The sequence below is a fragment of the Plasmodium fragile genome (assembly GCF_000956335.1).
Source record: "Plasmodium fragile strain nilgiri unplaced genomic scaffold supercont1.5, whole genome shotgun sequence".
NCBI lineage: Eukaryota > Apicomplexa > Aconoidasida > Haemosporida > Plasmodiidae > Plasmodium > Plasmodium fragile.
This window is the reverse complement of record NW_012192585.1, coordinates 561,901-589,458: the sequence shown is the minus strand read 5'-3', so window position 1 is coordinate 589,458 and position 27,558 is coordinate 561,901. Positions and strand designations below refer to the sequence as shown.

The following is a 27,558-nucleotide window of genomic DNA, read 5'->3' as shown; positions in this document are numbered from 1 at the left end:
ACAAACTGTTTTTCCTGATTTTGTTTTTTTTTCTAATCACAAAGACGGACCCATGGAAGGGAAGAAGACGAAAACGCCATGTAGGGGGACGTTGTTCCCAGTTCGCCACAAAGGCAGCCAGAAGAAAAAAAAAAAAAAAAAAATTGCGACCATTACAAAAATTTTTATGAGCAACTGAGGAGAAGACGATGTGACGAGTTCAGACTGCGAGCTGCACACAAGTTTCTGCGCACTGGTTTGTGCCACGTGCATCTCATCCAAGAGGGCGCCAATGCGCAGTTGCATTCAGGAGAGGAAAAAAAAACAGTTCTCATTTTGTGTAAAAAGTCGCTTCGCTACCTCAGCGAGGTGTGTGCAAAATGGAAAAGTTCGCAAAATTGCTTGAGCAATGATAACTGCCTTAATTGCCTGAACAGGTCAGGTGAATTTGCGGGGGAGGGAAAAAACTTTTCGGTCAAGGAAAAACACGAACGTTTAAAGAATGCATCGCTCTGGAAACTGATGCACAAAATGAAGCATAGGAAGGCGTGCGGTTGGGGATCTACTATAGGAAAGAGAAAGCGCGCCGACTTGGATACTTCAATGGAGGGGCGTGTGGAGGAAGAAGGGATCCCCGGGGAAGAGAAGCCTAACCCAGATAGACTCTTCACCGTAACCTGCGTGTGCATATACCTGCTATGCAACACCAACTGCTACAACCATTACTACCGTCTGATGAGTCTTCTGAGGGAGATTAGGACCTTCCACTTACACGAGCGAGTGAATCATTTCGTTAACGAGTTAGCCAAGGTGGACCCCAAGTGTCAGCATGTCTGGAACATGAAAAATGCCCTCCTCTACATGTACGTGGAGATGTGCCTCAAGAGGAGTCACCTAGTTGTGAAACAAAAAAAAAATAAGAAAGACGCGCATGTATATTCAAATGAGGAAATTTTAAAATACGTGAAGGACAATTTCCGCTTTTTTGTTAACATATTGGAGCTCAAGTCGTACAACTATATGGCCACGTCTCACATTTGTAAATTTAATCAGCTTATTGGTTTTCTGTGCATGCGAAAAAAGAACGGTCCTTGTGAAAGCACCTCACTTCGCAGAACGATGGAGAAACGGTTTTACACAATTGTAAAGAAAAATGCCTACTACTACGCCATGCACAATTCGTTCCTTCTGGTCCATCTTCAGGATATGTATCTCTCCCTGGTGGAGTGTTTAAGGGACAGCTACTACTGCGTTGCCGTAAGGACAAACCTGTTTACGTATAGTTTCGATTTGGTCAGAGGACATGAACTGTGCAGTGATGATCGGTGGGAGATGGCGAAAGGTGGGTGGGTGGTGGTTGGAAGTCCCCGGTATGGCAGTAACCGATGTGGGTACGAGCGAGCGAACTCCAAGGGCGTGCACACAAGTAACAACCGTCGCAGAGATGGTCGACACGACGGGGGAGAAGGACCCTTACAGGCAATGTCCAACACTATGGAAGAAATCACGTACAGGGAAGAAGTGCACATGGGGTACCCCCCTGTGAGAAGCCATTTTTCCCACCACAAAAGTACATACCTCGAGTATATCCTGTTTGAAAGGGATGAGGGGAAAAAAAAAAAAAATGAAACAACAGAAAAAAATTATGAACAGGTCAGAGAATTTACGCCACATATATTGTACAAAAAATTGAAAAGCAAAATGAAAAAATATAAAGATCTTTCGAGACAGATGATCCACCTGTTGGACAAATTATATAGCGAAAAAATCTACATTCATTTTTATTCCAATGTGCTGAGGAACGTGCTGTACTGCCGATGCAACTGTAACTTTTTTTTCCTCGAGGTGGTCTGTAATGTAATCCTACCGCTGCAGCTGAAACGGCCCATTGGAGGGAAGAATGATTCACCAATTGGGAGAAGCGATGAATGGGAAGGAACATCTGCTTTGGAAAACCAACAAACGGTAAAAAAAAAACGCACACGGGAAGAAATATCACGGCTGCTGCGCTCTGTAGACCGTTATCTTGAGAAAGAATTGAAATACCTCTTCCATGAGTACACTCTCTTCAGAGTAAAATATAGTGGGGAAAAAAAAAACAATCTCACCAAGCGGGTTAGCAGACTGCTCAAACGGTGCGAACACGTTCGTAACACGTGGTATCACAGGCGCGCTTCTAGAAAAAGGGTCATTAAAACGAAACGGAAAATGTGGACTGGAAATGGGTTGCCCATGGTTTTCCAGCACGGCCAGGATGACCCCCCTTCACATCCCAGAGAGCAAAAGACGCAACAAACGGGAGAAGCCACATGTCCCCCTTTTCTTGTAAGCTATTATGGCATTTTTTTCAAGTGCATAATTTACACTATACATGAATACGCGTCGCAGATATGTGGGCTGCTGCGTGGGACAGTCAGACAAGTCCCATCTTCATTTGTTGACGCAGAACATTTTCAGCATTTCAAATGCCCTCACCATCTTCTTCCCCAATTTGAGGAAACCAGACAAAGCAACAGATTAATCCTCCATGACAAACTCAACTGTAATGATAATTTACACACCTTGAGAAAAATATACTTAGACATATTACGCTTTTTTAAAAAGACAAAAATGAAAGATTTGAACAAAACGGGCACCTCGTTTGGTCATTTGGCCAACCGCCAATCCAAGACAACACCCAGAAGAGGTCCAAACGAAATGCCCTTTTTGAAGTTCCTTTTTTCCGCGAATTTCCGCCTCTTTTTGTGTGAGCACAGGTACGCGCTTTATCTGCTACGCGAGGTGCGCCGGGCGCTACACTTTGTCTTCCCAAGGGTGCAACGCCGAGTTATGCGCAGGGGTAGGCTTCTGTGGAAGGGACCGAGCTAATATAGCCCCCGCCCACATCCGTAAACTCCTTACCCCAAGTGCATGCCCCACCTTAAAACCATTTTTTTTTTTTTTTGTGAATTTTTTTGTAAACCCAAATAACGCCTTTATTATCCCTGTTGGGAACAACTGTGCGTAAAAATGTTGGAGTCCGACAAAAAAAAAAAAATAAATAAAAAAATTGACACTGGCCCGCATGCGGGTTTATCATAAATACAAACGAAAACACGTACAACCATTGAGGCATTCGTACGTAGGTAACCGCACCCCCACATCGGCAGTTGCAAGAATGAGGACGGTGCGGGGGGGTACAACAAAATGGAAAAACAAAGAACCATTCTCACATATGGTTACATAAACATGGGCATATCTACATATGCATATAATGTAGATGTACATTGTTGCATACGCATGTTGACATATGCATGGGTTACTCTCCCCTGGGGGGTGTATGTCGTTGGGGAGTACTTCACCTCTGCTTCTTCGCCTAGTCTTCCCTTACGGCGCCTTCTCACCGCTACATCACTTCACTGCTCTGCGCTGCCACCCCCGCGCCTAATCCTTCCCCTCCTGACGGTAGGCAAATATCGCGCAGGCGCACTTGCGGTGTTTCAAGTAATCTGTGAGGATGTAACGAACGCGCTCATTGAGCAGGTCGTAGAGCTTCATATATCTGAGTTGCAGCTGCTTCCTCACCTTGAATTCCTTTTCAATGAGCAGCTTAATTTTGCAATTGCTATTTTGGATTTGCTTCCTCAGGTTTTCTAAGTTGTTGTGCCAGTTGGCTAGTTCACGTTCATACATTTGTTTGTCGCAAAAGTTCAGAACATACTTGAGGTTGTTTTGCTTAATCTGTTGCTCATTTTGCAGCATGGCTACTTTTTCTTCTAACATGCTCCTTATGGAATGCTTCTCTGTGATTTCTATTCTTAACGACTTCAATTCCTCCGTCATTTTTGCAACTTGTTCACGGTAGCTCTTCTCCTGCTCATCTTCGAAGTTGCTGTAGTCTACCTCGTCACTCAGGAACGTCAAGGGGAAATTGTCAAACAGGATGTGCTCTTTCTTCATCCTTCCTGGAGCAGCTCAGCGTGTGTGTAGGGGGGGGGGGGGGGGATACTACTGCTTCAATGCCGTGGAGACGATTACACTTCAATTATATATGTTACACCCCCTTTTGCAGCTTCTTCCCCCTTCCGTTTGGTCTTTTCCTTCACCGCGTCGTTTGGCTTCAACAACCCTGTTGTGCTTACTTCGGTAGATCAGTAACTTTTTTTTTACTAGCAATTATGACAATTGCGACACAGGGTGTGGGTAATTGGCCAACCTGCTAGAAAAAGTTATAAACTGTTGGTATGCCCTCCCACCGAGCTTACGCACGCTTATAAGTAAATGGCAAATTGTGGGATGCGATGCTTATGTTTTTAGCCGTTTGACCCCTCTTGAAGAAACGGGTCTGTCAATTTTTTTCCACTGCTATGTGGTCATTAAAATGATTTGCTAGCTCGGCATTAATTCACCCTTTCCATGTTACTTCCATTTTTTTTTTTTTTTTTTTTTTGCCTTCATAACGTCGGTCATTCGTTTCTGCGCGGTGCTCATCGGTTATGCGCCGTACCTGCGCGTCGCCCATTGTTGCAGGCATTGCCGCGCAAGTTTCCTCTGCCCCCGGCCACAAAAAATGAAGAAGGTATAAATGAATACCTTTTTTCCCCCCCTTCCATGGGAAAATGAACACCGCAAAAAAAAAAAAAAAAAAAAAAAAAAAAATGATCAGCTGGGAAGCTCACATCCTATATGAGGCCACAAGGTATCCTTCACTCTCGCAAAATGTTTTTCTCCCCAACGATGAAAATGTCAAAGTGGCTGACGCTTATGTTCATGTCATGCTTCTTGCAGAAATCTCGAATGACTTGGGAGACCTTCCTCTTCGTATCGTCCAACATGTACTCCTGAAAGGGAAAAAAAAAAAAAAAGGGTGTGTGTGAGAAGTGTATAAATGGATGCAACGAATGGAGTCATTAAAAAAGGGGAAAAACGAAAACTGCGTGGGGAGAGAAGCAACGCCGAGGTGGAGCAATTCAACCCCAAGCATCCGCTTCGCTGAATGGATAGGCAGGACAAGGAATGCCCCGATTGCGTTGTCTCCTCTGCTTCGCCCACCCTCGCTTCGTCATTTCACCTGTTCGAGCAACACCACGGAGTTGTAGAACTTGCGCATCTTCCCATTGACCATATTGTCGAGTATGTTTTCAGGCTTTTTCAACCCCTGCAGGGACTCCCGAATGATCCCCATCTCCCTCTGCACAACATGTTCAGGCAAATCGGAGATGGACACACTCACGGGTTTAGCGGACAAAATATGCAGAGCCATATCATTTGCAATTTCAGCAATACATTCTCCTTTGCTTTTTAATTTTTCTGTCAGCTGTTCAACTGTTAAAACGAGCAGGACGCCGGAGGTCCCTATGTTTTCCTCCACCTGATTATGAATGTAATAATGTAAAAACTGGTTTTCATTTTTGCGTTCATATTTGGCGAAACGTCCAATGCGTATGTCTTCACGAAATATATTTCTTAAGTAGTTTATCTGCTCTCCCACCGTGGTGGCTGCATCACCGCTGTGATCGTCATAGGGAAGACTCAGCAGCGGTGTCGCCCCTGGTGAGGAAACGCCCGTGCAGGTAGGCATAGCATTATGCTTATCGTTATCATCTCCTGCATGCGTTGCGCCTATTGCGGACGGGGAGCCCACTGCTAGAGCAGCACACAGAAGAGTGCGCACAAAGCGCACGAACTTTTCATTCCGGGCCACAAAATCAGAGTCCGTTAAAACTTCTAACATAGCGACTTTGTCCTCGCCTCCCCCCATTTGGGCACCAACGAGCCCCTCCGTTTTAACCTTCACAGTGGTAGACACAAAGGAAGAGTTCTTCGCGCTCCTGCGGACCATCTCAATTGCTTTCTCAACATCCCCTTTGCATTCCTTCAGTGCATCGTTACATGTTTGTACGCTCGCATTGGTTACTTCACGGATGTACTTTAAATTTTGTAGGTGTTCACTTGGTGGGTTTGCACATAAGTGTGACCTGTAGACCCATTTTCTTTTCCCCACAAATGTGTTAAGGCTACTTACCAGTTGGAAGGTTTGGTTACTTCTGTAGCACCGGTGCTGGGGCAAAAGAGGGGAACAGATCACTAGGATGAACTTGAGCAGGGTGTGTAATTTCATTTCATACAACTGGTCTGCACGAAAGGGATCCTTTTTTTTTTTTTTTTTTTTTTTTTTCCCTTTTGAGGTCGTCTTGCGGGGAGACGTGGTGGTGGGGGGCTGCTGTGCTCCCCCAGATTGGTCAGTAATTTAGGTGCCTATGCATTAACACATATGTTCGCCTGGTGAAGGTTTCATTTTTTTACCCTTTCCGTGCATATAACATTATAACCCTCTAGAAATGCTTAAAAAAAAAAAAAAAAATAATAAAAATAAAATCATAATTAAACGGGTTTTCCCCTTTTCGGGTGGGAATGGGCTCAGTTGTGATCTCCCCCGACAAGGCGCCAGAAGTCGTAGGTGAAACATTTGTTGGCACGAGTCCAAGCGGATATTTTTTTTTTTCGAAAGGGAAAAAGAAGAAATAGGGGCGAATGTATCGCTACATAGTTCCAGCCCATACATTCATACATATCTCCTTCTTGGGTGCATTAATAGTGTTATACCCCGTGGGTAATTTCAAGCAGAGGGGAAAAAAAAACATGCACAGGGAGAGTTGCTTTCACTTAAAAAAAGTTGCACCCACTAGGAACGGATGATACATGCGGAGACAGTACCCCATTTGGCATAACTAGGGGGAATTTCCCGGCGGGGGAAAAAAAAAAAAAAAAAAATACAAAATTGAACGCGAGCGGGATGAATAAAGCAAAACGGGAAAGAAATCCGCAGACGAAGCTACTAATACACACACAACGGTGAACAAGCCTCGCGCAGTTCTGCAGATGGTCAAGCGGATTTGCGCTGCGCCTCCTTTTTGGCCCCTTTAAAAGGAAGCATCAGAAAAGTGGAGCGGCACAGTCCATAGGTGTGTGCGTGTGGGGGCGGGGCTTGTTTACCAGCGGGGCATAGCCCTACCCCTTTCCCCCCCCCTTCAAATCAAATCAATGATCGGATGTAGGTGAGCCAGCCTTCGTCTACCTTGTACTCATTCAGTCGTTGAATATCCTCTCCAACTGTGCCTTGCAGAGCTCGCGCATTCGTTCCCTGTAGCAGCATGCCGGACGACATATCCCCCCCAAAGTCAATGAAAGAGTTTAACTCATCATAGTCTTCAATGAGGTCGTCAGGTTTGAGTAGGTCCTCTTGGCTGCCACGAAGTTGTTCAGGCACATGTGCACAATTTGCTTCCCTCATTGCATCTAACTTAGATGCGCCATCTTGTGTGCATATCGCTTCACCCTCTTCTTCATGTTTGGCTGCCCGATTCGAATGACAAGCCTTCTTCACATGATCAAAACGATCCTCAAAGTAATTTTGCATCTTAGTAATGTCGCTGAGGATGTTTGAATTTATTCTAACCACGTGGGTAGCAAATATTTTTTTCTTCTTCAATGTGTAAATGCAGGAAGCATTATCAAATTTGTTATAAAGCTGATGGACGACCCATTTTTGGAAGGTGAGTACATTTAAGCAACTTTCAAACCATGTGTAAATGTGTTTATTTCGTTTCTCTTTCTCCTCCTGTGGAAAGCCATCCCTCTCATGAGCAAAGTACAACTCGTAAATGAAATGAGTGCAGTCCAGCATTGTTCTGTTCATGAGTTCGAAGGAAGTGATGAGCTTGTTGACGTCGTTTGGCTTCATGTAGATGGGTGCTTTTTTTTTTATGAGGACGCTTGTTCCTTCATCCTTATGGTAATGCTCAATTCGATACTTGGTGCAGCGCTCGATTGTTATGTGGGAGGCGCGGTAAGGATTGCACCACTGTGGGGTGATTTGCTCCTCCCGGTTAGTCCATCCCATGTCACTGTTGTTCCCGGCTGGCTTCCCCACTTCTCCCCTCTGCAATGTTAACGCGGCGGTATTTGCATAATCCCTTGCGCAGTTTCCAACGACGAGTCGCCCAGACCTGTTCTCATTCGGGTTGTACTTGTGCGGGGCGTCAATCTGGTGGTCACTCGTGGCCTTTGCCACGCTTGTCACGTTTTGTATGTTTGCCCCCTGCCCATGCGAACCATCATCACTTGGCCTATTTTGAACTTCTCTCATGTGATACGCATCACCCCGTTTGAGTCCTTGGCGTTCGTCTTTCTCCTGACCAATGAGCATGTGCGGGGTGTCTCGCATTGGTACATCCTCCCCGGCGGGAAAACACACTCGGCGTATCTTTTCCGTGTGGCCCATTTCGAGCACTTGCTCCACCCGTGTGCTTTGCCCATACCGAGTGTGACCCCCCGAAAGAGGTACCATCAAATCACAATTTTCATTTTCATCCAACATGGAAATGAAGAGAAATTTACAAGCAGACAAAATGGCGGTAACGCTAGAAAGCGATTTATTTAAACGCATATTCAAGTACTCCTGAACGAGTAAGGTGTTCAGTTTGCAGCATAACAGGTGGTTAATTTTAATTGCGAAATGAAAATTATTGTTCATGGCTGCATAGATGCTGTTAAATGTGGACATTTTACAAACGAAAGCTCCTAAAGCATTTTTGTGAAGAAAGGTTAAGTAGGCCTTTAGGGATTCGTAAAAAATGGATTCGACCAAAGGGAACTTGCTGGAAGATATAAAAAATTTATAACCACTGTTAATTTGTTCAAACTTCCTTTTTATCCAGGTATTTTTGTCACTCATGGATAAGAGCTCCTTTTTGCAATTCATTTGTAATGGGTTCTGTAGATTCACCAGGTAGCTATGCACAAGATACTGATCATCCACATGTATGTATTTTTTTTTTTCTAGAAATTTGTCCACTAACAAACTTAAATAAAAACTGATACTGCTGGAGTAGTTGCTATTCGTGCGAAGAGCATTCATCAGGAGAATAATGGATAAGACAGACAGTTGGACAGAGTTCTTTTCCTCACTTGTCACTTGATTTCCCATTTCTGGTCCTCCTCTGTTCTTACTTTTAAACTTTCCCTTCAAAATGCATTTATTTATGTATACATTATCTTTTTTTATATCTTCTTTCTTCTGTAACTTTAGCTTTAGTATCTCGCTCTTGGTCATCACGAGACTTCCGAATGGAACAAATGGCTTGTACACGGTGCGTCTCTTCGGGGGTCTCTTCTTCTCACCTGCCTCCACGTCACTCACGAAATGAAGGTTGAAGAGAAAATTGTCTGCGTACCGCTTATACCTGTTGTAGGACTTGTTCTGGAAGTGTCGGCTCCGGGGTGGTGACACATATGCTCCAACTTGGAGGCCCTCCTTGAAGCGACGCCTGTCCTTTTGCCGCTTTACCTTGTAGCTCTTCACGAGGAAGGTGTCGTCTACTACGAGCACCTCGCTAGTCAGCTTGCTCAGATGCACATCTGATACAAACAAACACATGACTCGGAAGCATAGCAAGCGAAACAATCTTTGAGTAAAAAAAAGAACAAACCTTTTTCCAAAGGAACATAAGTTGAGGCCACCAGACAAATATTTCAACACCAACATGATCAGCAGCGTCCTGTACATGTGCAATTTTTCATCATGGTATTCACTCCAAATGTAAAAATCGGTTTTGATTTCTCTGTACAAGAGTTTTATTGCTAGGTTCAGGTTGCAGTTTTTTTTTTCGAGGCGACGTGGCCGTGAGCGGCGGTTGCTTGCATGTGCGGAGCGATAATAAGGCGGTGCGATTACACCACATGTGACCGAACCACTACATGGACACCGCCTGACAAAGGAGTACTGCCACTTGGACCTCTCGACATATTTCATTTCCTGTTGGTGAATTTTTAGCGCCTCTTCATTTTTATTTAACTCTAAAGAAATGTGCAGCTGGACTGGAAATTCCTCATTCTTAACATCAAAGCACTTGTCCTTCACATCATCATTAATGGTTATAGTGGCGTTAAGTAGTTTTGCCAGGGAGAGAAAAATTAAGGGGTACACATCGAGGATTATATTTGTGTACTTGTTTCTTCTCCTTTTAAGTGTTCCTTTTTGCTCTCCCTCCTCCTTCTTCCTTTTGTTATAGGCAATGTTTTTTTTGTTCCACTTGAGGACGCCACTTAGGATCTTTCCATACCGTTCTCGCATACGTTCCTGTGTCTCACACGGGATTTTTCTCCTGTCTCGTATCTTCTGCTTTGTGCTTCCTCCCGCCAAGCGTCTATCACATGAGCACCCATCGAATATGCGCCCGTCAATTGTGGCGAACACACTACCCAACTGAACATCGCGCATCTTTCTCTGCTCATACAGGACGGTGAGAATATGCTGGGCTGTTCTTTCACTAAACAGGGGGTCATTATTTCCTATTGAATTATTTTCTCGTATTTTTACACTTTCCAACTTTGTCGGCATCACAGCATTTTCCTTCTGGTTCGTTCTGGCGCAGCGGGGCGATGAGCACTTCTTCATCCTCTTACCAGGGGGCACATTTATGCCATCTTCACCTATGATCAAGTGATACTTGTCCATCACGTGTTGCGCGTGTCCGGTCCATTTGACTTTCTCCCACTTCGAAATCGCTGCTCCCTCTGCGGGCGCGCCGTCCGACAAGGCACCCTTCTCACAGTAGTAACAACGATAATCATGTTGCTTCTCCTCCTGTGGCGATCCCCACTGCATATATGTAGACGCGTGTCCACGTGCAACCACCCTGTTGGTACTCTCCTGCTGTGTCATGACTCTCCTTTGAAGCGAATAGGAGAATCTCGTAAAGTGCATAAAGTACATTTTAAAATTTTGAAATATCTTCGAAAAGAAAAGGACATACATGAGGAACATGCAGGGGCAGGGCTTCACATGCAGTTGCGCGTTTAGGTACTTTGTCTGTTCGCAAAGTGAATCCGCAAGGGGTGGGCGCTGCCCACCGGTGTGATTGCTCCAATCGGCGTGACTGAGTCGAGCGCTGTCATTACTTCTCCCCCTTTTGGCGCCACACCTCAGCAACCCCCTGAGATAAAATGCGCACACGTCAGGCAAGCCGATCTGCAAGCCACCCAAATCGAGATGCATAAGATCCAGCGGCTCCCGTCTAGCCAAAAAATAATTCACAAAAGAGATGCTACGGAAACATTCCTCTCGCATGTCACTCCTAAAAATTATTTTCGTAACCAACCCGCTCAGTTCCTCATCTGTGGTGTACATTTCAACCAGAAAACGCTTCAGCCTGTCTGTATCAACTTTATGTATGAAGGAAAGAAACAACACATCGAACAGGGTGCTAAGTGTGGCACACCCCTTGAACAACTGGAGACACCTGCACAGCATGAAGAGAGTGGCATCCACGAAACTTTCATTCGCGTAGTGGTTTCGTTTAGCATTCTTTTGTAATCCATTTGTGGGTTCTCTTTTGGAAGAGACCACATCGCAATGTTCCATGCATTCCTTCCTCATCAGTTTTGCCTTCCCCATCGGTTTTGCCTCTCCGTTCGTGAGGCTGTCCAACGGTACGGACTCATCATTTCCTTCGTGGGAGGGGTCCTCGTTTTTATTACAGGGAGGTCTATTTTGCAATTCCCCCATGGGGGTATCCTCCATTTTGTAGGTGTCCATCACGTCGCTTCTTAGCTTAAGACCATCCTGTTGAGTTACGTGCGTTTCGCCCTTTCCTTCTTGTCCTCCTCCATCATCCCTGCGAGAGTTACACGCCGAATGCATGGTAATCACGGTGGTAGTCGTGGCCGTTATGGTGGTCGTGGGAAGGCCGCCTTCCCCCCTCACTTGTGTACTCAGCAAATCCCTCCTAACAGTGCGTCGGCGCCTCCACCCATTTGGGTCTCCCGCCCTGACGACTGACAAACACCCATCCGCACCATCCAGTGCGTCCATTTTTTTTTTTTTTTTCAACTTAACAATTGTAAAAATATTTCGTAACCAAATATTATCATACACCCTCATCAGGTCCAAGGCAAAAAACTTCATGTACTTGAAGGTGACGTCTGTGTAGTCTCTGAGGTGGGAGAAGAGTTGTTTGTGGAGACTGGCCAGCTTGTCATTCTTGAAGAAGGTCATTATGGATCGACTGAAGGAAAAGGATGTGTACTCCATGAGCACCCCGATGAGGAGGTACACGAATGAGTAATTCACGTTCGCGGGGTCGTCCCACTTGCTTCCAGTGCGATTGTTTTCCTCCCGCTTTCTCCCCTTCCTCTCCTTTCTGCCTGACCTGTTCATAACCTTTTTAACATTTTTCAAGCAACGAATAATTTTCTTGTACAAAGTCCTGCTCTTTATTTTCACTCTGTGAAAATTGTAAGTAAGCTTAAATGTTAGCGTGTGGTCCAAAATATGCTTTAGCAGATTTACGTAAATGGAAGAGTTGTTTTTTGCAACGTAGAGGACGTACAGGAGGATGAGGTCCTGTCGTTTCGAAGCGGGTAGCGATGCGGCCTCTAACGTAAAGTTTCCTTTTGTCGCCCCAGCGTGCTCGCCACGTTGAACGATTTGTTCTTTGCAAGTGTACACATTCGTTGGGTCTCTCTGGTCAGACATCCCATCTGTAAGTGACTCCAGTTTGCACATGTGCCCTTTTGGAGGCTCCCCCCGTCTACGCACCTCGTTCTTCCCCCGCTGCTTAGTGAGAAGACGGCCTCGGCGGTACTGCCTCAATACACCCCTGTGCCGCCCAGCCAAGCAAACAACCTTGGAGAATAAAGACACGTATAAGGAGCACACGTATTGGTAGTTATCCCCCACGTAAAGACACTTACCCCTGACATTCTGCACAACTACATTAATGAGGAAGAGAAGAGAATAATTTAAAAATCTTCTGTTAATCACAAATCCACACAAAAAATTTATTAACAAATTTAAGTCTTCAATAAAATGCACATTTTTTAATTTCATTTTATATACATAGAGGATGAACCAATTGAAGACAAAAATGTTAACCCTAAAAATGAAGTAATCATTTAGAAGAAACACTTTACTCAAATAAAAGAAGACACTTCTTACTTCAATATCATTACACCTTCTGTTCAATTTTAAAAGAAAAGGAGACAACCGTTTCATTGCATTATACAAATATATTTTATTGAAGTCTAGGTAACGAGATTTTTTGCAAAAGACGTAGGATAACAAAATGATCCATTCGCATATATTTATATATTTTTTTTTTATTATATTTTTTTTTATTTCGTTGAGCATTTCATTGGTGCTGATATAATCCAGGCTCTTCAAATTGGTGTACACTTTCCGTTTGTTATGCTTGATGATGCAGGCTTTGTTCTCTCGGTGGGTTCCTCCACAAGAGTTGCTCTGTGGTTGCTGCCATTTCGTTTGGAAGCACTTTACTCCGCTGGGGTGTTTTACTGTTCTGTATACGACGCGTTCCTCCCTCTTCACCCCTCTGCTACAAACGCGAAGGAGAGATGATGCACACGTGTTGGGTTCTCTTTCCGGGATGGCGTCACCAGACCCATTACCACTTGCGTCGTTGCCTATTACACTGCTTACTGCCTTGCCTACGCTACATTTCGCGTCCCTAACTGGACTTCCCTCTCGCCCTATATGCACCTCGCTGTTACCGCTTCCTTCGCAGGAGCTTTCCGTTCTGGTGATATCGTCTGATGAGCAATCGAGGAGGTACTCCGAGCTTTCCTCTGCTGATTCGTAGTTTGAAGTCGTTTCGCTGTCATTGGTGTCGCTCTGACTTCCTTCCGTGTCGTTTGTACACCCTGCAGATGACGAGCTCTTTGCCATGTCTTCCTTCGCTGTTACCACCGTGTCGTCTTTCTGTTCATTCTCATGCGACATGTTCGGTTCTGACTTGACTACATTCGCTTGCTTTGCTTTACTGTTTTTTTTCTTCACCTCTGTGTCTCTGTGGGGAGGGGCACCTTCCTCCTGTTGCTCTTCCCCGACGTCACCATCGCTACGGTTGCTACTTGCACAACCGCGTTCGCTATCGCTGTCCTCCACTTCCTCCTCGCCGACCTCGAAATTCTGTTCTCCGGAGGCCCCATCAACAGAGTGAAAACCATCCTGTTCACTTACATCACTGGAGCTCATGCTTCCATACAAGTCCTCGCTGCCAGTGCTTGCGTCGTTGGCGGAATGATCATCGCTCGTGAGACTCTGCCCTGCACCCTCCTTGGGGACTTCCTTAAGGGATGCATCATTCTCCTCATGGTCCTTATCGCCTTCTGCTTCTTCCTCCTCCGCCTCATCGTCGTTGTCGTTGTCGTCCTCATTTTCCATATGCTCTTCCCCCCCTTCGCTATCCACGTCGCCCCGCTTGTCTTCGCTTACTTTTGGCGCAACCTTTATATTCACTTTCACTCCATCTACCCCTTTCTTCTGTGCTGCAATGGCGCCCTGTTCATTTTTTCCCTTCCTCGTGCGCTTCGTTATCGCCTTCCTGTGCAGCTCCCGCAAGCCACCACTGTCGTCGCTACGATCACTACCACCGTCATCACTGTTCACATGGGTGATTGCACCAGTGCCGACCATTCCACTCGCCGCCATCCTCTCGTCCGAATATGATAGGGGTCGCCCGCGATCAGAATCATCCTCAGGGCACTCACTGCCGCGCGTCTTCTCATCCGCATTCGAAGAAAACATGTCGCTTCGCTGGGAAGCGCCCACTCCTTTCCATGCCTCCTCGAAATTACTGTTCGTACTTTTTTTTTTTTCCCCACGGGGGGGATCTTTCTTTCGCTTTTTCACAAAATTTTCTGAACTGTTCAGGCTGCAACTTTCGCCTTCATCCACGCTTGTACTTCTACTTCCGCTTCCACCCCTGTCCTCCTCATTGTAGGAACTTCTGTTCCACTTGGCATTCAAAAATTCGATGACTGTTGGCCTCTTCCTCTTCCCCTGCTCGGGGACGGCCAGTCTTCCCTTCGTACTCTTACGTGCACACTTATGTGCACTTTTTTTTTTTTTTTTTTTTTTTTTTTTTTTTTTTTTTTTTTTTTTTTTTTTTTTTTTTTTTGTGCTTTTCACTTTATCACTCACGGTGCTGGTAAAGAAGGAAGACGAGGAGGACGAGTCGGAAGGCACTCCTCCATCGTCGCTCATTGAAAAACCCGACGATGCAGTGTCACTCGAGTTGTTTTCTCTTTTCCTCTCCCTTTTTCTGCGTCCTCTTCTGCCGTTTTCCCTACCCTCTTTGTAACTCCTCCTCACTTGGCCGTCACCCGATGCGTCGCTGCAACTGTCACTGTCGCTGTCGTCCCCTGCGGATGAAGCGCTTCTCCGACGTGTGTTCCTCCCTCTGGAGCTGAGGTGCGAGCTTATGCGTTTCACATTTGGCGCATAATGGAAACTGCTGAAGCGTTTTTGTTCACGCGCCCCATTAGTAGTGTGGGCAAACGAATCGTAGCTTCTCTTATGTTGTATCTTGTGTTCCCTCAAGTGGGTGTGCCTATGCATGGGCCGATGGGTCCGACCAATCATGTTGTCTTCTTTGTAGCATCCTGACTCTGTCGCTTCGCTCGCCTGAGTGTAAGACTTGCGATTTTGTGCATACGAAAAATCCCTGTCCAGAGGAGGCCCCCCTCCATATGCTTCTTTATATTGGTTCCTTCTGCATACACCTCCTGTTGTGGGCACACTTGGAGGGTACACCATGTGCCTGTTCCGACCAGCGTGCCTACCTACCGACTCGTTAGTATTCCCCCTAACGTAGCAGTGGCTGTTCCTCCCCGTTTGCCCCATGCCCATGGCGCTTCCTAAGGTGGTTCGCACGATCTCATTGTTAACTCTTAAACAGCTGTACGCATTTGCATCGTTAATGAAGTTTCCCTGGTTCACCTCGTTCTTGTACATAATATTGTTCGTGTCGATATCGCCAAGGGGGCGTGATGCTTCTGGGTAGGTGCCCATACGTTTCAGGTTTAGTCCTCCCCTCCCCGGTGTTACGTTATTCATTTGTACGTTGGGCGAGGCAACACATGGGATGGGCGCACCCATGCACATACCCGGTGCCGTAAGACAAGTAGTCCGTGTGGTCCCACTGGGGTGTGGCGAAAATATACTTATGGTAGGCATGGCCGTGCTCATCCGATTAGTGGTTAAAGAAGCATCTGAGTCCAGGTTTTCCCCCCCTGAGAGGCCAGTGGCAGAGGACTGAAAGGGATTTCCATCGGAGGCGAACGACCCACTGGTCGTATTCCTCGCACCCCCAGACGCCTTCATATTTAATTCTGTTACGCTGTTTCTAGTGCTGGAATTGAAGCAACTTAACGTACACCCATGTAGGGTTGGATAATTGAATGGGGCTGTGCACGGTCTGGTGCGCACCTGATTTAGGGTTATATAATCGTAGGCGTTGTGAGGTGCATTGGACGGATGAGTGGTGCTTTCCCCATTTGACCTCACACGTTCACTTACATGCTGAAAGGCATTCACATTTACATCGAGGAGGTGTGTTGATAGGGGGTTGCTAGGTTGACTCACTGTGCTTGCAGCTATTCCCCCAGGGTTGGTAACCTGGCTACCTGCGCTCGTGATGCGTTCTCCAAGTGGCTGGCGGAAAGCTCCGCTCACACCCTCGCGTGGGTCGTAGTTCAACCTCTGTGCTATGGCATTTCCATAATTGCTGCCTGCATTAAATGTTAAATTTTCCTTTGCGTTGAAATTTACGTTAGCGCTTTCTGGAGGATGGCTTACTGAGCTGTTATTAATAAAGGCACGACTCGAGCTTGCGCTGGGATGGGTGCCTGCTCAGTAAGGAAGAAAGTGTAACAAAGGGGAAAAAAAAAAAAAAAAAAAAAAAAAATGAGGACAAAATTGTACAGTAACAAGCTGCCACGATACACCTTGTTGGCCATGTCAGCCTTTTTTTTTTTTTTTTTTTCTTCCTTGGGTGGGGTACACAATGCGTATCGCACTTATATATTTTTCCCATTTCAATATATTACTTCCCAGCTTACCTCCGTTCGACGAGTAAACGCCGTACCCCAGGAATGGCCCGGACACCTTGTTTAACAGGCCCGCATCCTGGGTGCCTCCCTCACTGTCTGCATTGCGCCCCAAACAAGCACACTGCACACACAACCCACTCGTCCCATTCCAGTCATAACTCTGAGTCAACCCTTTAGACAAATAATCCCTCAAAAAGTCACGTGGGTTGTTGAAATTATTTCCTTTATTTACGTTTCCGATGTAAGGAGCCATGCCATTGTTGAGCGTGTTCATGTGAGAGGTGGACACGACTTTGTTAACCGTAGGCTCAAGACATGCATATGAATTTAGGAGATGCTCACAGAGGGGGTAGTTACTTGTAGGGTTCACTTGGCCGGTACTACTCACACTGTTGATCGAGCTCAAGCCCGATGCTGGCTGATAAAAACTGGAGGTGAGGTTCGCGTTGTACTCCCCCTGTATACTACCATAGCTGCCAACGCTGCGCACATTTTCGTTACTGACATAGCCCTGTGCGATTGTTTGGTTAACGCCCCTGTGATAGTTGCACGTATTGCTATCCATGGTTGTGCCGCCGCAGGGATACATGAGAGGTTATGTGTATAATAGTGTAAACGGTAACAACGGGTGTTACCGTTCGTGTACAAACCTTCCCTAAGAGACATTCACTCAAGGCATGTAGACAAATACGCTGTGGGTAAGCACACACATATATATATGAGTTGTTATTTTAACAATTGGGGCAAAGTTTAAAAAAAAAAAAAAAAAAGGAAAAAAACACTTTTAACTGTCCTCACATGATATGCACCTCACCGTTCGGCCAGGACAATTAATTGAACACAATTGGCATTAGGGAGGAGCGAAACGTAAAAAGTGTGCCCCAACAAATACCACTGAGCACAAGTAGCTCTTTTTACTAAACAGGAAACAAGCAGGGCTGTCACAGGGAGTACCAAACGGACACTTCCTTCTTATACGTTTTTGTGATAACACATTCGTTGGGAAATTTCTGGCGGTTATGTCTTCTATGTGTGCATCACCCACTGGGCAGAGCCCTTCAATTATATATTCGCCATACATGTGTTCATGTGCTTACAAATATGTGCACATGTACATACGCCCATACCCCTTACGAATGCTTGTCCGAGTCAGTTAAGGCACACCTGTTGGTGACAATCTGAAACTGCATTGTGTGCTTTAAAAGAAGAGTGGCCAAGCGGAGCACGAATGAACTATACTCATGTGTCTCCACGCGTAGATGTCTACTTAGAACCTGTTAATTTTTTTTTTTTTTTTTTTTAAAAAAAGGATATACATTACAAATAGGCCAATGTGACAGCTTTTCGCGGAGAAAAAAAAAAACAAAATGTTTACAAAATTTTTCACCCTTGCAAAAATAACATTATAATAAGAGGTGAATATTATGGTGAATCTGTTCCGCATGTGCATGTTGGCCTTGGCACTTGGCGCGATGACATGGGCATAGGTGTGTGCGCGGAAAAATGAGCATAAAATAAGCATACCTATGCGTTTTGCACCTCAGCAGGTAAAAGCTCTGTATAAGCGCAAGGTGTACAATTCACTGTTGCCGCATTTGATTTGGTTCATTTTAGCAATTGGGAGAAATGGGCGGTCCCTCCTTTGGCTACTTTCAAAAGGAATAAAATCACATGCGCCGGGAGACATGAGTGTGAAGATAATTTTAGGCCACAGTTTATGTGTCGAATGCGGGTGATGGTTTGCCCTATTGTGCTTCCCCCTCCCGACACGTCCTACATATGTCTTTAAAGGAGAATAAAATAATACGTACGTGTCTGAACATCTGTCCAAACAGTGGACACAACCAGGAATAGCCACTTAATATTGTGCCTTCCCTATGACAGGAACAGTTATTTAACAAGGAAAATATAACCCGTTAAAATGTACGCAAATGTGGGAGAACAAAAAGCTTCCCCCGTTATCCTCACGCATGAAAGAGAGAAATGCTTATGAACTAAAGAAATGATGTGTTTACTCCACAACTTGAGAAGTAACTGAAATGCCCCATTCTACAACTGAAGGTGTTCCTCTACATATTCGTTGTTCCTTCGCAAATCCCGTTATAGCATAACACACACAGTTTGGTGGAAAGGGGGGCGGAGGACCACGACCACTTCCCAATTCGGCTGAACTGTTCAGGTGAATGATAATATTTATGGATTTTTTTTTTTTTTTTACCACTCCTTTTTGGCTAGCTCACTGCTGCATACGGGAAGGTACAGACATGTGCACTTTCCTCCCTATACGTTTGTTTCACTTTACCTCTTAAGTAGGAATAACCTCAGTTGTGCTCGCCTTTGCAACATGTTCCTCAAAGTTATAATTCGTTGAACTTATCCATCACAGATCCTTTTAAGTGTGTCCCATTTTCCCCCTGTTTCCAATTTTGTTAATTGGCTGCCTGCCCACAATGTGTTGTATTTCCGTTTTGTTAAAAACTTTTTTTTTTTTTTTGTTTACCTGAACGGTTCATATGTTGTTAAAAAATTGCAAAGTTACGTTTTTTTTTTCCCAAGTTCTGCATTTTTATTTCGTTGTGTTTTATTGTATGCATTTTTGTATGCGCATCCGTGTGTGTGCATATATGGAGAATAACAAGGTATAAAAATAATTTGCTTTTGCGAACACACCAATGTGCATACTGCTGCGCTTTTGTGGCAGCTTTATCCTTGTGCTATGCTTCGTTCAGCATTACCTGCAACGTTTCACTTGTCGCCCACGACCGCCCCCCACATCGTCGAACCATGTGAACACACTTTCTCACTGTGGTGAAGGGTGCACCAATTTCCCTTGCAAAAGGAACGAAGTGGCCACACAAATAGGCCCAATGTTTCCTCAGGTGTTTCTGTTTCACTGCTTGTATGAATTAATTTGTATAAAAAATAAGAAAAAGAAAAAGAAAATAAAAAAAAAAAAAAAAAGTGAGAATCACTCCTTTGCGCCCAACTATATAATGACAAAGCGCATTCATACAAAGTTTCCATTCACTTTTCCTTTGTCCCTTGCTACACAATTCATGTGATGAAATAGAAGCCCTTTTTTACTAACACCGGAAATGAACGCACATATGTGAGATTCGGCACATGTATATGTACCGGAGTACTCATGCATGTCCCCTTCTAATGTGCTGAAATGGGGAAAATATTGACCTACTTCCTGAGGTCTAATTGGCATGAGGGAAAAAAAAAAGAAAAAAAAACTAAATAACGTACGTTGTGTCAGCACAACTGTAGGAATATTTCTTTCTTTTTTTTTTTTTTTTTTTCTTTCCCCAATTCGACTTCGCCCCCGCACCCTACAACACGAACTGCTGTTTAGTAAGCCACACGAGGGCCTGAGAACGCGGGAAAAAAACACAAAAGGGGGGAACACATCACCAATTTTTAGGTGAACCAGAAGGTTGAAGAAGCAGATAGGAACAGGCACATAAGTAATGCTCCTGCGTGAGTGCGTCTCCCGAGCAAACGAAGAATGAATATTTTCGAAGAAAATGAAGTGCATGACGTGGGGTTCCAACCAGATGGCGGCCTCAAGCATGACGGTGGCTTACAATCCGATGACGACCTGCTTGTAAATAACCCCAACCACGAGCACGTGATATTTCCCCCCACTAGCATGAATGCCCATAATTCGAAGAACCAACATGAACTAAAAGATTCCGACCTGTTCCTAACATTGAATAACAATTTTGCACCCAGCAAAAACTCCATTTCAGAGGAATGCATTTTGAAAGAAGGCGAAGTGAAAGCCCATCCATGGAAGGACCCAGGTCCCACTTCTCAGGATCTGTTACATTGCTATAAGGGGAAGGATGATCAAGACGAAAAAAAATATTTGTACTCGGTGCACAGTGAAAACGAAGCCACCTCCATCGAATTGACATACGATGGTTTTTTAAATGACAACAGCTACTGCAAGTCTAGGAGTATGTCCATGAATTTTACAGATCACTCCGACGACTACGGCGGGAGTTGTGCTCCTCCGGTGGGGAAAGTAAATGACAACGCGCAAAATCCTGTGAAGGGGGAGGCTAGTGTGGATAGGGGTGATGGAGGCAATAATGATGAGCAGTGTGACAATCAGGAGGGTGACACGAAGGTGGGTGTACATGATGAGGAGAATCAGCATAGCGACGCGAATCAACATGGCGACGCGAATAAGCATATCGAAGTTAATGAAAGCTGCAAAGTCCCCGGGGATGGAGACCATGACAAGGACGGGAAGGCAAATGACGACAACGGGGGGGGACACCGACGAGGCAGTGACAATAAAGGGGACGACGGGGGACAGGGCTACGAAGAGCACGACGAGGAGGGTGCAGGGAGTGACAATAAAGAGGCAAAAGAAGGCAGTGACAGTGAGGGGAACAAAGTTGATGAGCACAACGGTGGTGAGGTAGATGGCCGCCATGATAATCTTCAGCAAAACGCAGCAGCAAAAAATAGTGATGAGGAGGAAGGGATGCATGATGGCGTCGATGCGCAGAAGGCCAACCCAGTGCAGGAAGTCACTCCAGTGGAGGAAGGCACCCCCGCAGATGCCCCCACCGTGGCGGACCTCCAGAGTGAGATAACGCAGCTGAAGGAGGACATACAGAATATGAAAAAGGAGAAAATACACCTACTGGCCAAATTTAAGGCCTACACATTGAACAACAAAAGGGAGATCGAACGCTTGGAGGTGGAGTGCAAAGGTAGGGGGGACGAACTTAGAACGCTGGAGGAGGAGTGCAGAGGGAAAGAGTGTCAAATTGAACAGCTTAGGGATCAACTTGCGCAGCTGCAGGAAGCGCAGGCAAAGATGGACAGGGAGGCGAAGGCCCACGCGGAAGAAGTGAACAGGTTGCAAACAGAAAACGATTGCTTAAAGGTCCAGATTGAAGAAGAACAGTTAAAACTGGAAGAGCTCCAAAGTAGTATTAGTGAGCAGTGCGCGCAAGGGAACAAATTGAAATTAGATCTTCAGGACAAGGACGTGTTGTTTCTCTTTTCCACTGAGTCGAATCATCTGGTGTGCTTCACCAAAGATGGAGAGTACCACATCGTCGAGGAGGAATTGTTCAGACAGAGTTACCCTACTGTGCACGTACCGACGTGTGTGCAGGACGAACACTTGAACCAGTTAACGGCGCATAAAAAGGAGCAAGCTTTTCAGGTAGAAACAATTGCACAGGAGAAAGCCCGCATTGAGGAGGAGAAAGCCTGCATTGAAGAAGAGTTCCAGACGTACAAGAACAAAGTAAACACTTTGATTAATGAAACAAATGACAGTTGGAAGCATATAGAAGAGAAAAATGACACAATACAAAAGTTGCATAACTCACTGTTGAAATATGAAGAAGACATTGAGTCATACAAAAATGAAATATCTAGCATGACGGAAAAGTACAAGGTGCTGGAGGGACAAGTGTGTAAAGAAAAAAATATAAGGGAACAACAGAACGTTCTGGTAGCTGAGTTGAAGAAGCAGATGCAGAGGGAGAAGGCGGAGATAAGGAAAAAGTGCAAGGAGCAGTTTGATGAGGAATGCCAGCAGAAGGTTAACGAGGTGAAGGCAATTTTCAGTGAGAAGGAGGCGCTGCTACAGGACAAGATACAGATGCTGCTGCGGCAGGTGGATCGCATGGTCGTCCTCGCCAGCGAGGAGAAGTCAAAACTGAAGCGGGCCCACTCTCACTCCGAGTCACAATCGGAAACGCAGCCGTTGGAGGAATCGACGGCGGCAGGCGAAGCGCTGCCCCCCCTGAGTGGATCCCCCACTGAGGAGACATGGCGCAGCGGAGCGGTCGCCCAGGAGACGAGAGACGTCAAACAACCCGCTCGCTCAGAGATTGGCAGCGAGGGCAACATCGACTCGGTTGTCCTCAAACAGATGAATACAGGGGGAGGTTTGTCCCACTGCGACGCCGCCAGCCACTTCGAGAAGGACAAAAATGATGATGACACCAGGATACCTATATATCCCAACGAATATAAAAAAATTAGAAAAAAACTGGACAAATATGAACTGCTCATAAGCAAAGAAAAAAAGGACAAAAAAAATTTATTAGAACATATTAACGCTTTGTGTAGCCAAATAAAGAATTATGAATCCATTAGTGGAAATTACGAACACGTCTTATACCAGAAGAACATTTTGCAGAACTTCATCGCGCAGATCCCTTCTAATATAAAAATTGACGACTACGTTTCGGTCATTTACAACACTTTTAATTTTTCCGCGCAGGAGATCGAGCTAATAAATGCCAAGCGTGCTAAGCGGTGATTTATTTAAAATAGGGTGCCTTTTTTTTTGTGTCTTCCCTATATGCTGCGCACGTTTGGCTTCTCCCCCTGGGGGGTCCACCCACCTGCATGTGGTGTCTTCACATCCTTTGTTTTTGTGTCCCTTTTGAAGAGATTTTTTTTTTTTTTTTTTTTTGTGTGCATGCATGTTTTTGCAAGCGTGCGCGTTTTGTATGAACGTTCATATAATATGCCTATCCTGTGCGACATTTTTTTTTTCCCTTTTTATTTTTCCCCTCCCCTATTTGGCGTCTTCACTTGATATGTGTCACGTCGCCGGGGGGAAAAAAACACCTGGTCTGTTTTCTTTAACATAAATCACCGCATGCCCCCCTCAGGGCGCTTTCTCTCTTTTGACAACCTTCGACAGATCGATCGTGCAGTCGTCCAACGTTGTGCAGTGTGAAGGGGCGAGAAGGGGTTCCCCACGGGTCGGTTTGTAGAGGGACGCATATGGCAATTTACAACATGTTAATAGATGAGAGGGCGCGGAGGCGCGTGCCGAGAGTTCAGCGGCCTGCTGACTGCGCCCGCTGAGTGTTGACGGGACAAAGTTTGTACATACTACTTACGTGTGCAAAGAGGCAAAGCATGTAAAGAGGCGAAGCGTATAAACAAAAAGGCAAAGCGTTCACAGGGGAAAAACTTGGCTAGCGGCGATGGGAGTTGTACTTGTACATGAAGAGGTCATATGTATGGCGAGGAAAAAACAAGGCACAATATATATAGTACGCACAAAATGGGCACAACAGCATGCGGAAAGTGGGGGGGGAAAAAAAAAAAAAAAGGAAAAAAAAGATCACTGTCGCCGCATCGTGTAGGCTTGCAGTTAGGGGACATGACAAGGAGGGTTAAAAAAATCAGTGGCACGAAAGAGGGGTCATCCTGAAAATGGAGGAGAGGCCCAAAATGGTGGGTATCAAAAAATGACAAAAAAAAAAAAAAAAAAAAAAAAAAAAAAAAAAAAAAAAATTATTAATTAGTTCACTTGGTTGTAAAAAGGCGTGGCTGGGGTGTCCATCTGTTCATCTGCTAGTCTGCCTGCCAGTCCGTTTGCTAATTCGTGTGATGGTCCGTCTGCTACGCTGTGTCCACTGCTGGGATATGCCGACGCCTAATTGGAGTCCTTGAGCGTGGTGGTGGCCCAGCCGTAGAGCAGGCCCAGGAGGAGGATCAGAAAGAAGCAAATCATCACGTAGGTAATGACAAAGTTGTCCATCACCGCGAGGAAGAAGATGGTGAGAATCACAAACACGAGATTCACGAAGGACATGAACAGCCCCACGAAGTTGTAGATGTCCGACTTGGACTCCCGCACGTACTTCTGGAGGTTTCGGGAGATCCTGCAGGGGGGGTTGTAAACATAACGTCAATGAGTGGTTGCGCGAATGAGCAATTAGAGATTGCGTGAAGCAAACGCGCTGTTGGAGTGAGCAGCGGGCAGGTATCACCACGCACTGCGCGCCGCTCTCGCATGAAGGCAAAACTTACGTTGTCTTCAAGTTGGTCGAAAAGAAAAAGTAGAACAGGCAGCAGAAAATGTAGAAGATTAAAAAGCTGTAAATGTTCAGGTGGTTGATCATCAGGAAAGGGAAGAAGAAGAACAGGAGGGATGCTCCGGACAGGATGATTCCGCTGCAGGGGGGGGGAAAGAGGCGATGAAGAAATGAAGCGGTGACGGAGCGAAGCGGTTGAGTAGCGTAACGATGACGCTGCAAACATGCTGCGCCCCTTCGCTGCGTCATGAAAAACTCACATGAAAATGTCCTTGAGGGCGATGATGTTCTTCTTGTTGGAGTAGTAAGAAATATTCTCGAAGCACTTGGTCAGGGAAATCAGGATGACGGCGATGAGCAGCTGCACGAAAATATTAGTAATGTAGAAGAACTCGCACACGTAGATGGACGTTAGAGGGATGAGCATGAGGATCATAATGTCTTCCACACTGTTGAGGAAAGAGAGAGAGCATATGTAAAAGCGCAGCGTGTTGTCATTTTTAATACGAAGGACATTATCAACCATTTCGTTAAACTGCTTTCTGTAGTGGCTCTTCAAGGACATTTGATCGAACCCAGTGTGCTCATCATATTCAATGTTAGAACGTTCGGTCAGGTATTTCTTCGTGTGGTCATTGTATATATTGGGATAGGTGCTGTATGTTAAAGTTTTTTCTTCCTTGTTGCTATGTCTAGCGTAGTACTTTTCAAATTCATCTTCGTTATCACGCTGTTGATCATTTTCTTCTTCTTCTCTTCTATGTGTAGAACGATTTGCATGTCGCTTCATGGTACCCATATCATGATCTTCCTCCTCATCCTCATGATTATCCATTCCATTTCTGTCGTAGTTACCCGCTTCAACCATATTGTGTACACTTTCATCCGCTGTGGCTTGTGATTCTAAGCAAGAAGAATGTCGCTTGCGGGACGTGCGCTTGAGTGTATTTTCAGCTTCTTCCAAGCCCATGGTGTAAACGACTAAGGAAATAATCGTGATGACAGCGAAGATTAATGAAGAGAGATAAATGAAGACATCCCTCAGGTAGGAGTCGCTGAAGAAATTACTGAACAAGTACATAACAAATATAATTAAGGGGTTCACCAAAATAACGGATGCGTCGAAAAAGAACTGGTGAAGGATGAGGAATTTTCTTTTAGCTCTTTCATTAATCTTCAAATTATATTTCTTCGAAAGAAAATCAATTCCATTATTATCGATGTCGATTAAATTGGAGATGTTGACTTGTATATTATCAACCAGAAGGAGGAGAGTGAAGAGGAATTCGTAGAAGCGATTCACATAGTACTTTTTAATTTCATCACGGAAGAGGGTGTAGAGGCAAGGGACGCAGAAACCCCATACAATGAGCCTAACCGTGTTAGTAGCTATGAGGAAAAATTTGACACTCTTGGACCTCACAAGGTAAATCGATAGTGGGGTAAAAAGGAAGAGGGTTAAAAAGGATACCATTCTGTATACGTAAAATACGGAGAAGTGTTCGAACATAGTGAATAGCATAAAAGAGGTGATGGCCCAATGGAAAGAGGTCCTAATAATATTTAGCACTTGTCCAATAATATACTTTTTCAACACGTCGTCACTGAATAAAGAGTCATCATCTACACTAGACGTGGAGTTCACCTGATCTGATGATGCATAATTAATTTCATAAAAATCATTTTTGCTTCCATAATGGTCTTCTCCTCCTTTTTTGGATCCTTTTTTTTTTTTTAAATTTTCATATATCGAATTGTACACTTCACTGAATTTCTTATCATCGACATTTTCTTTCTTTTTCTTCTTCCCCTTTTCCATTAATTTTTTTTTTTTCTTGTCCATTTTTTTCAGCTGCTCTTGGTTGAAAGGGGCTTCGTCCTCCTGCTCGTAATCTCCCTGGTCAGGGTGATGGCTCCATCCTGCATTGTCTCCTCCTTCCTCATCGTGGCCCTGGTTGCCATATGCACCCCCGTTAAAACGCATATCCCCACTTGGATCCTCTTGGCTGACACCTCCGCCTACTCCCTCCTCGAAATTGTTAAAAGAACAATAGGGGGTGTTTTCTTCTCCTGCGTTTTTTTTATCCTTGTCCCCCTTGCTCCTACCAAATATTGATTCGTACTTGCTTTTTTTTTTTTTACTTGGTGCGTTGCTCAAGAGGTCCTTGTTCAGGTTATTGCTGTAGTTCCCTTCATATGAGTAATCACCTGCACCCACTGCTCCTTCCTCTGCATTGTTCTGAACGTGTGATGTGTATTCCTCTTGGTAGGTGGCCCCTTCTTGCTCCCCTTGTTCGTAACCTGCATTGTCATAATGGGCACCCTCGTAGTCGTCGTTTCTCTGACCTGAAGTTTTCATCCCGTCGTCCATTTCTGAGCCATGTACGGCTTCGTCCTCCATGTAGAACCTCGACATGCCTTCCTCGGCGTATGAATCCATTAGTTGCGCATGGAGAGGGGGTTTAATGCGGCAAGATTTCCTTTTCTTGCAGGCTTGGTGCTTTTTTAAATTTAGTCCGCTCCGTCGACGTGACGCAAGTAGATCACTGACCTCCTTAAATTTATTAAAACAGGGATGAAGGTAGATGCACTCGTACTGCTATATATATAATGGCATATAGAAGGCAAATTACTCCCCGCTCTGATACAGGGATATAAGACAAATTTGAACGAAGGACTTATGCTGATTGGGCGGGGTCTTCGCGGTTACTTGAAGACTATGTAGTGACGAGGTTTACAAACAGGTGCTACATGCAACGCGTACCAAGACGTGTTTTATAAAGATAGGGGGCAAAGCAAATTAAGCTTGTTCTTCGTTCCTCCTTTTTTTTTCTCTCTTTTGCTGCTTCCCTCCCGCGCGATGCTG

At 45.1% G+C, this 27,558-nt stretch overlaps 6 protein-coding genes across 6 annotated transcripts; 2 read left to right on the top strand and 4 right to left on the bottom strand.

Moving 5' to 3' along the window:
- Nucleotides 1-510: 510 nt before the first annotated feature.
- AK88_00705 (uncharacterized protein) lies at nucleotides 511-3,140 on the top strand (the record flags this gene model as incomplete). The annotated part of the gene is made up of 4 exons (XM_012478351.1): nucleotides 511-2,114; nucleotides 2,256-2,304; nucleotides 2,476-2,760; nucleotides 3,129-3,140. 4 exons carry the CDS (start codon nucleotides 511-513, stop codon nucleotides 3,138-3,140), a joined length of 1,950 nt encoding a protein of 649 aa, XP_012333774.1.
- A 262-nt stretch (nucleotides 3,141-3,402) lies between these two features.
- On the bottom strand, nucleotides 3,403-3,918 carry AK88_00704 (uncharacterized protein; the record flags this gene model as incomplete). Its single annotated transcript, XM_012478350.1, has 1 exon — nucleotides 3,403-3,918. One exon carries the CDS (start codon nucleotides 3,916-3,918, stop codon nucleotides 3,403-3,405), a length of 516 nt encoding a protein of 171 aa, XP_012333773.1.
- Nucleotides 3,919-4,664: 746 nt separating this feature from the next.
- Nucleotides 4,665-6,079, bottom strand: AK88_00703 (elongation factor Ts, mitochondrial; the record flags this gene model as incomplete). The annotated part of the gene is made up of 2 exons (XM_012478349.1): nucleotides 4,665-4,799; nucleotides 5,030-6,079. The coding sequence occupies 2 exons, from the start codon at nucleotides 6,077-6,079 to the stop codon at nucleotides 4,665-4,667; spliced, it is 1,185 nt and encodes a 394-aa protein (XP_012333772.1).
- Nucleotides 6,080-6,994: 915 nt separating this feature from the next.
- Nucleotides 6,995-17,437, bottom strand: AK88_00702 (uncharacterized protein; the record flags this gene model as incomplete). The annotated part of the gene is made up of 2 exons (XM_012478348.1): nucleotides 6,995-16,668; nucleotides 16,882-17,437. The coding sequence occupies 2 exons, from the start codon at nucleotides 17,435-17,437 to the stop codon at nucleotides 6,995-6,997; spliced, it is 10,230 nt and encodes a 3,409-aa protein (XP_012333771.1).
- A 2,946-nt stretch (nucleotides 17,438-20,383) lies between these two features.
- Nucleotides 20,384-23,176, top strand: AK88_00701 (uncharacterized protein; the record flags this gene model as incomplete). Its single annotated transcript, XM_012478347.1, has 1 exon — nucleotides 20,384-23,176. One exon carries the CDS (start codon nucleotides 20,384-20,386, stop codon nucleotides 23,174-23,176), a length of 2,793 nt encoding a protein of 930 aa, XP_012333770.1.
- A 1,134-nt stretch (nucleotides 23,177-24,310) lies between these two features.
- Nucleotides 24,311-27,132, bottom strand: AK88_00700 (uncharacterized protein; the record flags this gene model as incomplete). The annotated part of the gene is made up of 3 exons (XM_012478346.1): nucleotides 24,311-24,539; nucleotides 24,688-24,831; nucleotides 24,953-27,132. The coding sequence occupies 3 exons, from the start codon at nucleotides 27,130-27,132 to the stop codon at nucleotides 24,311-24,313; spliced, it is 2,553 nt and encodes an 850-aa protein (XP_012333769.1).
- Nucleotides 27,133-27,558: the final 426 nt, after the last annotated feature.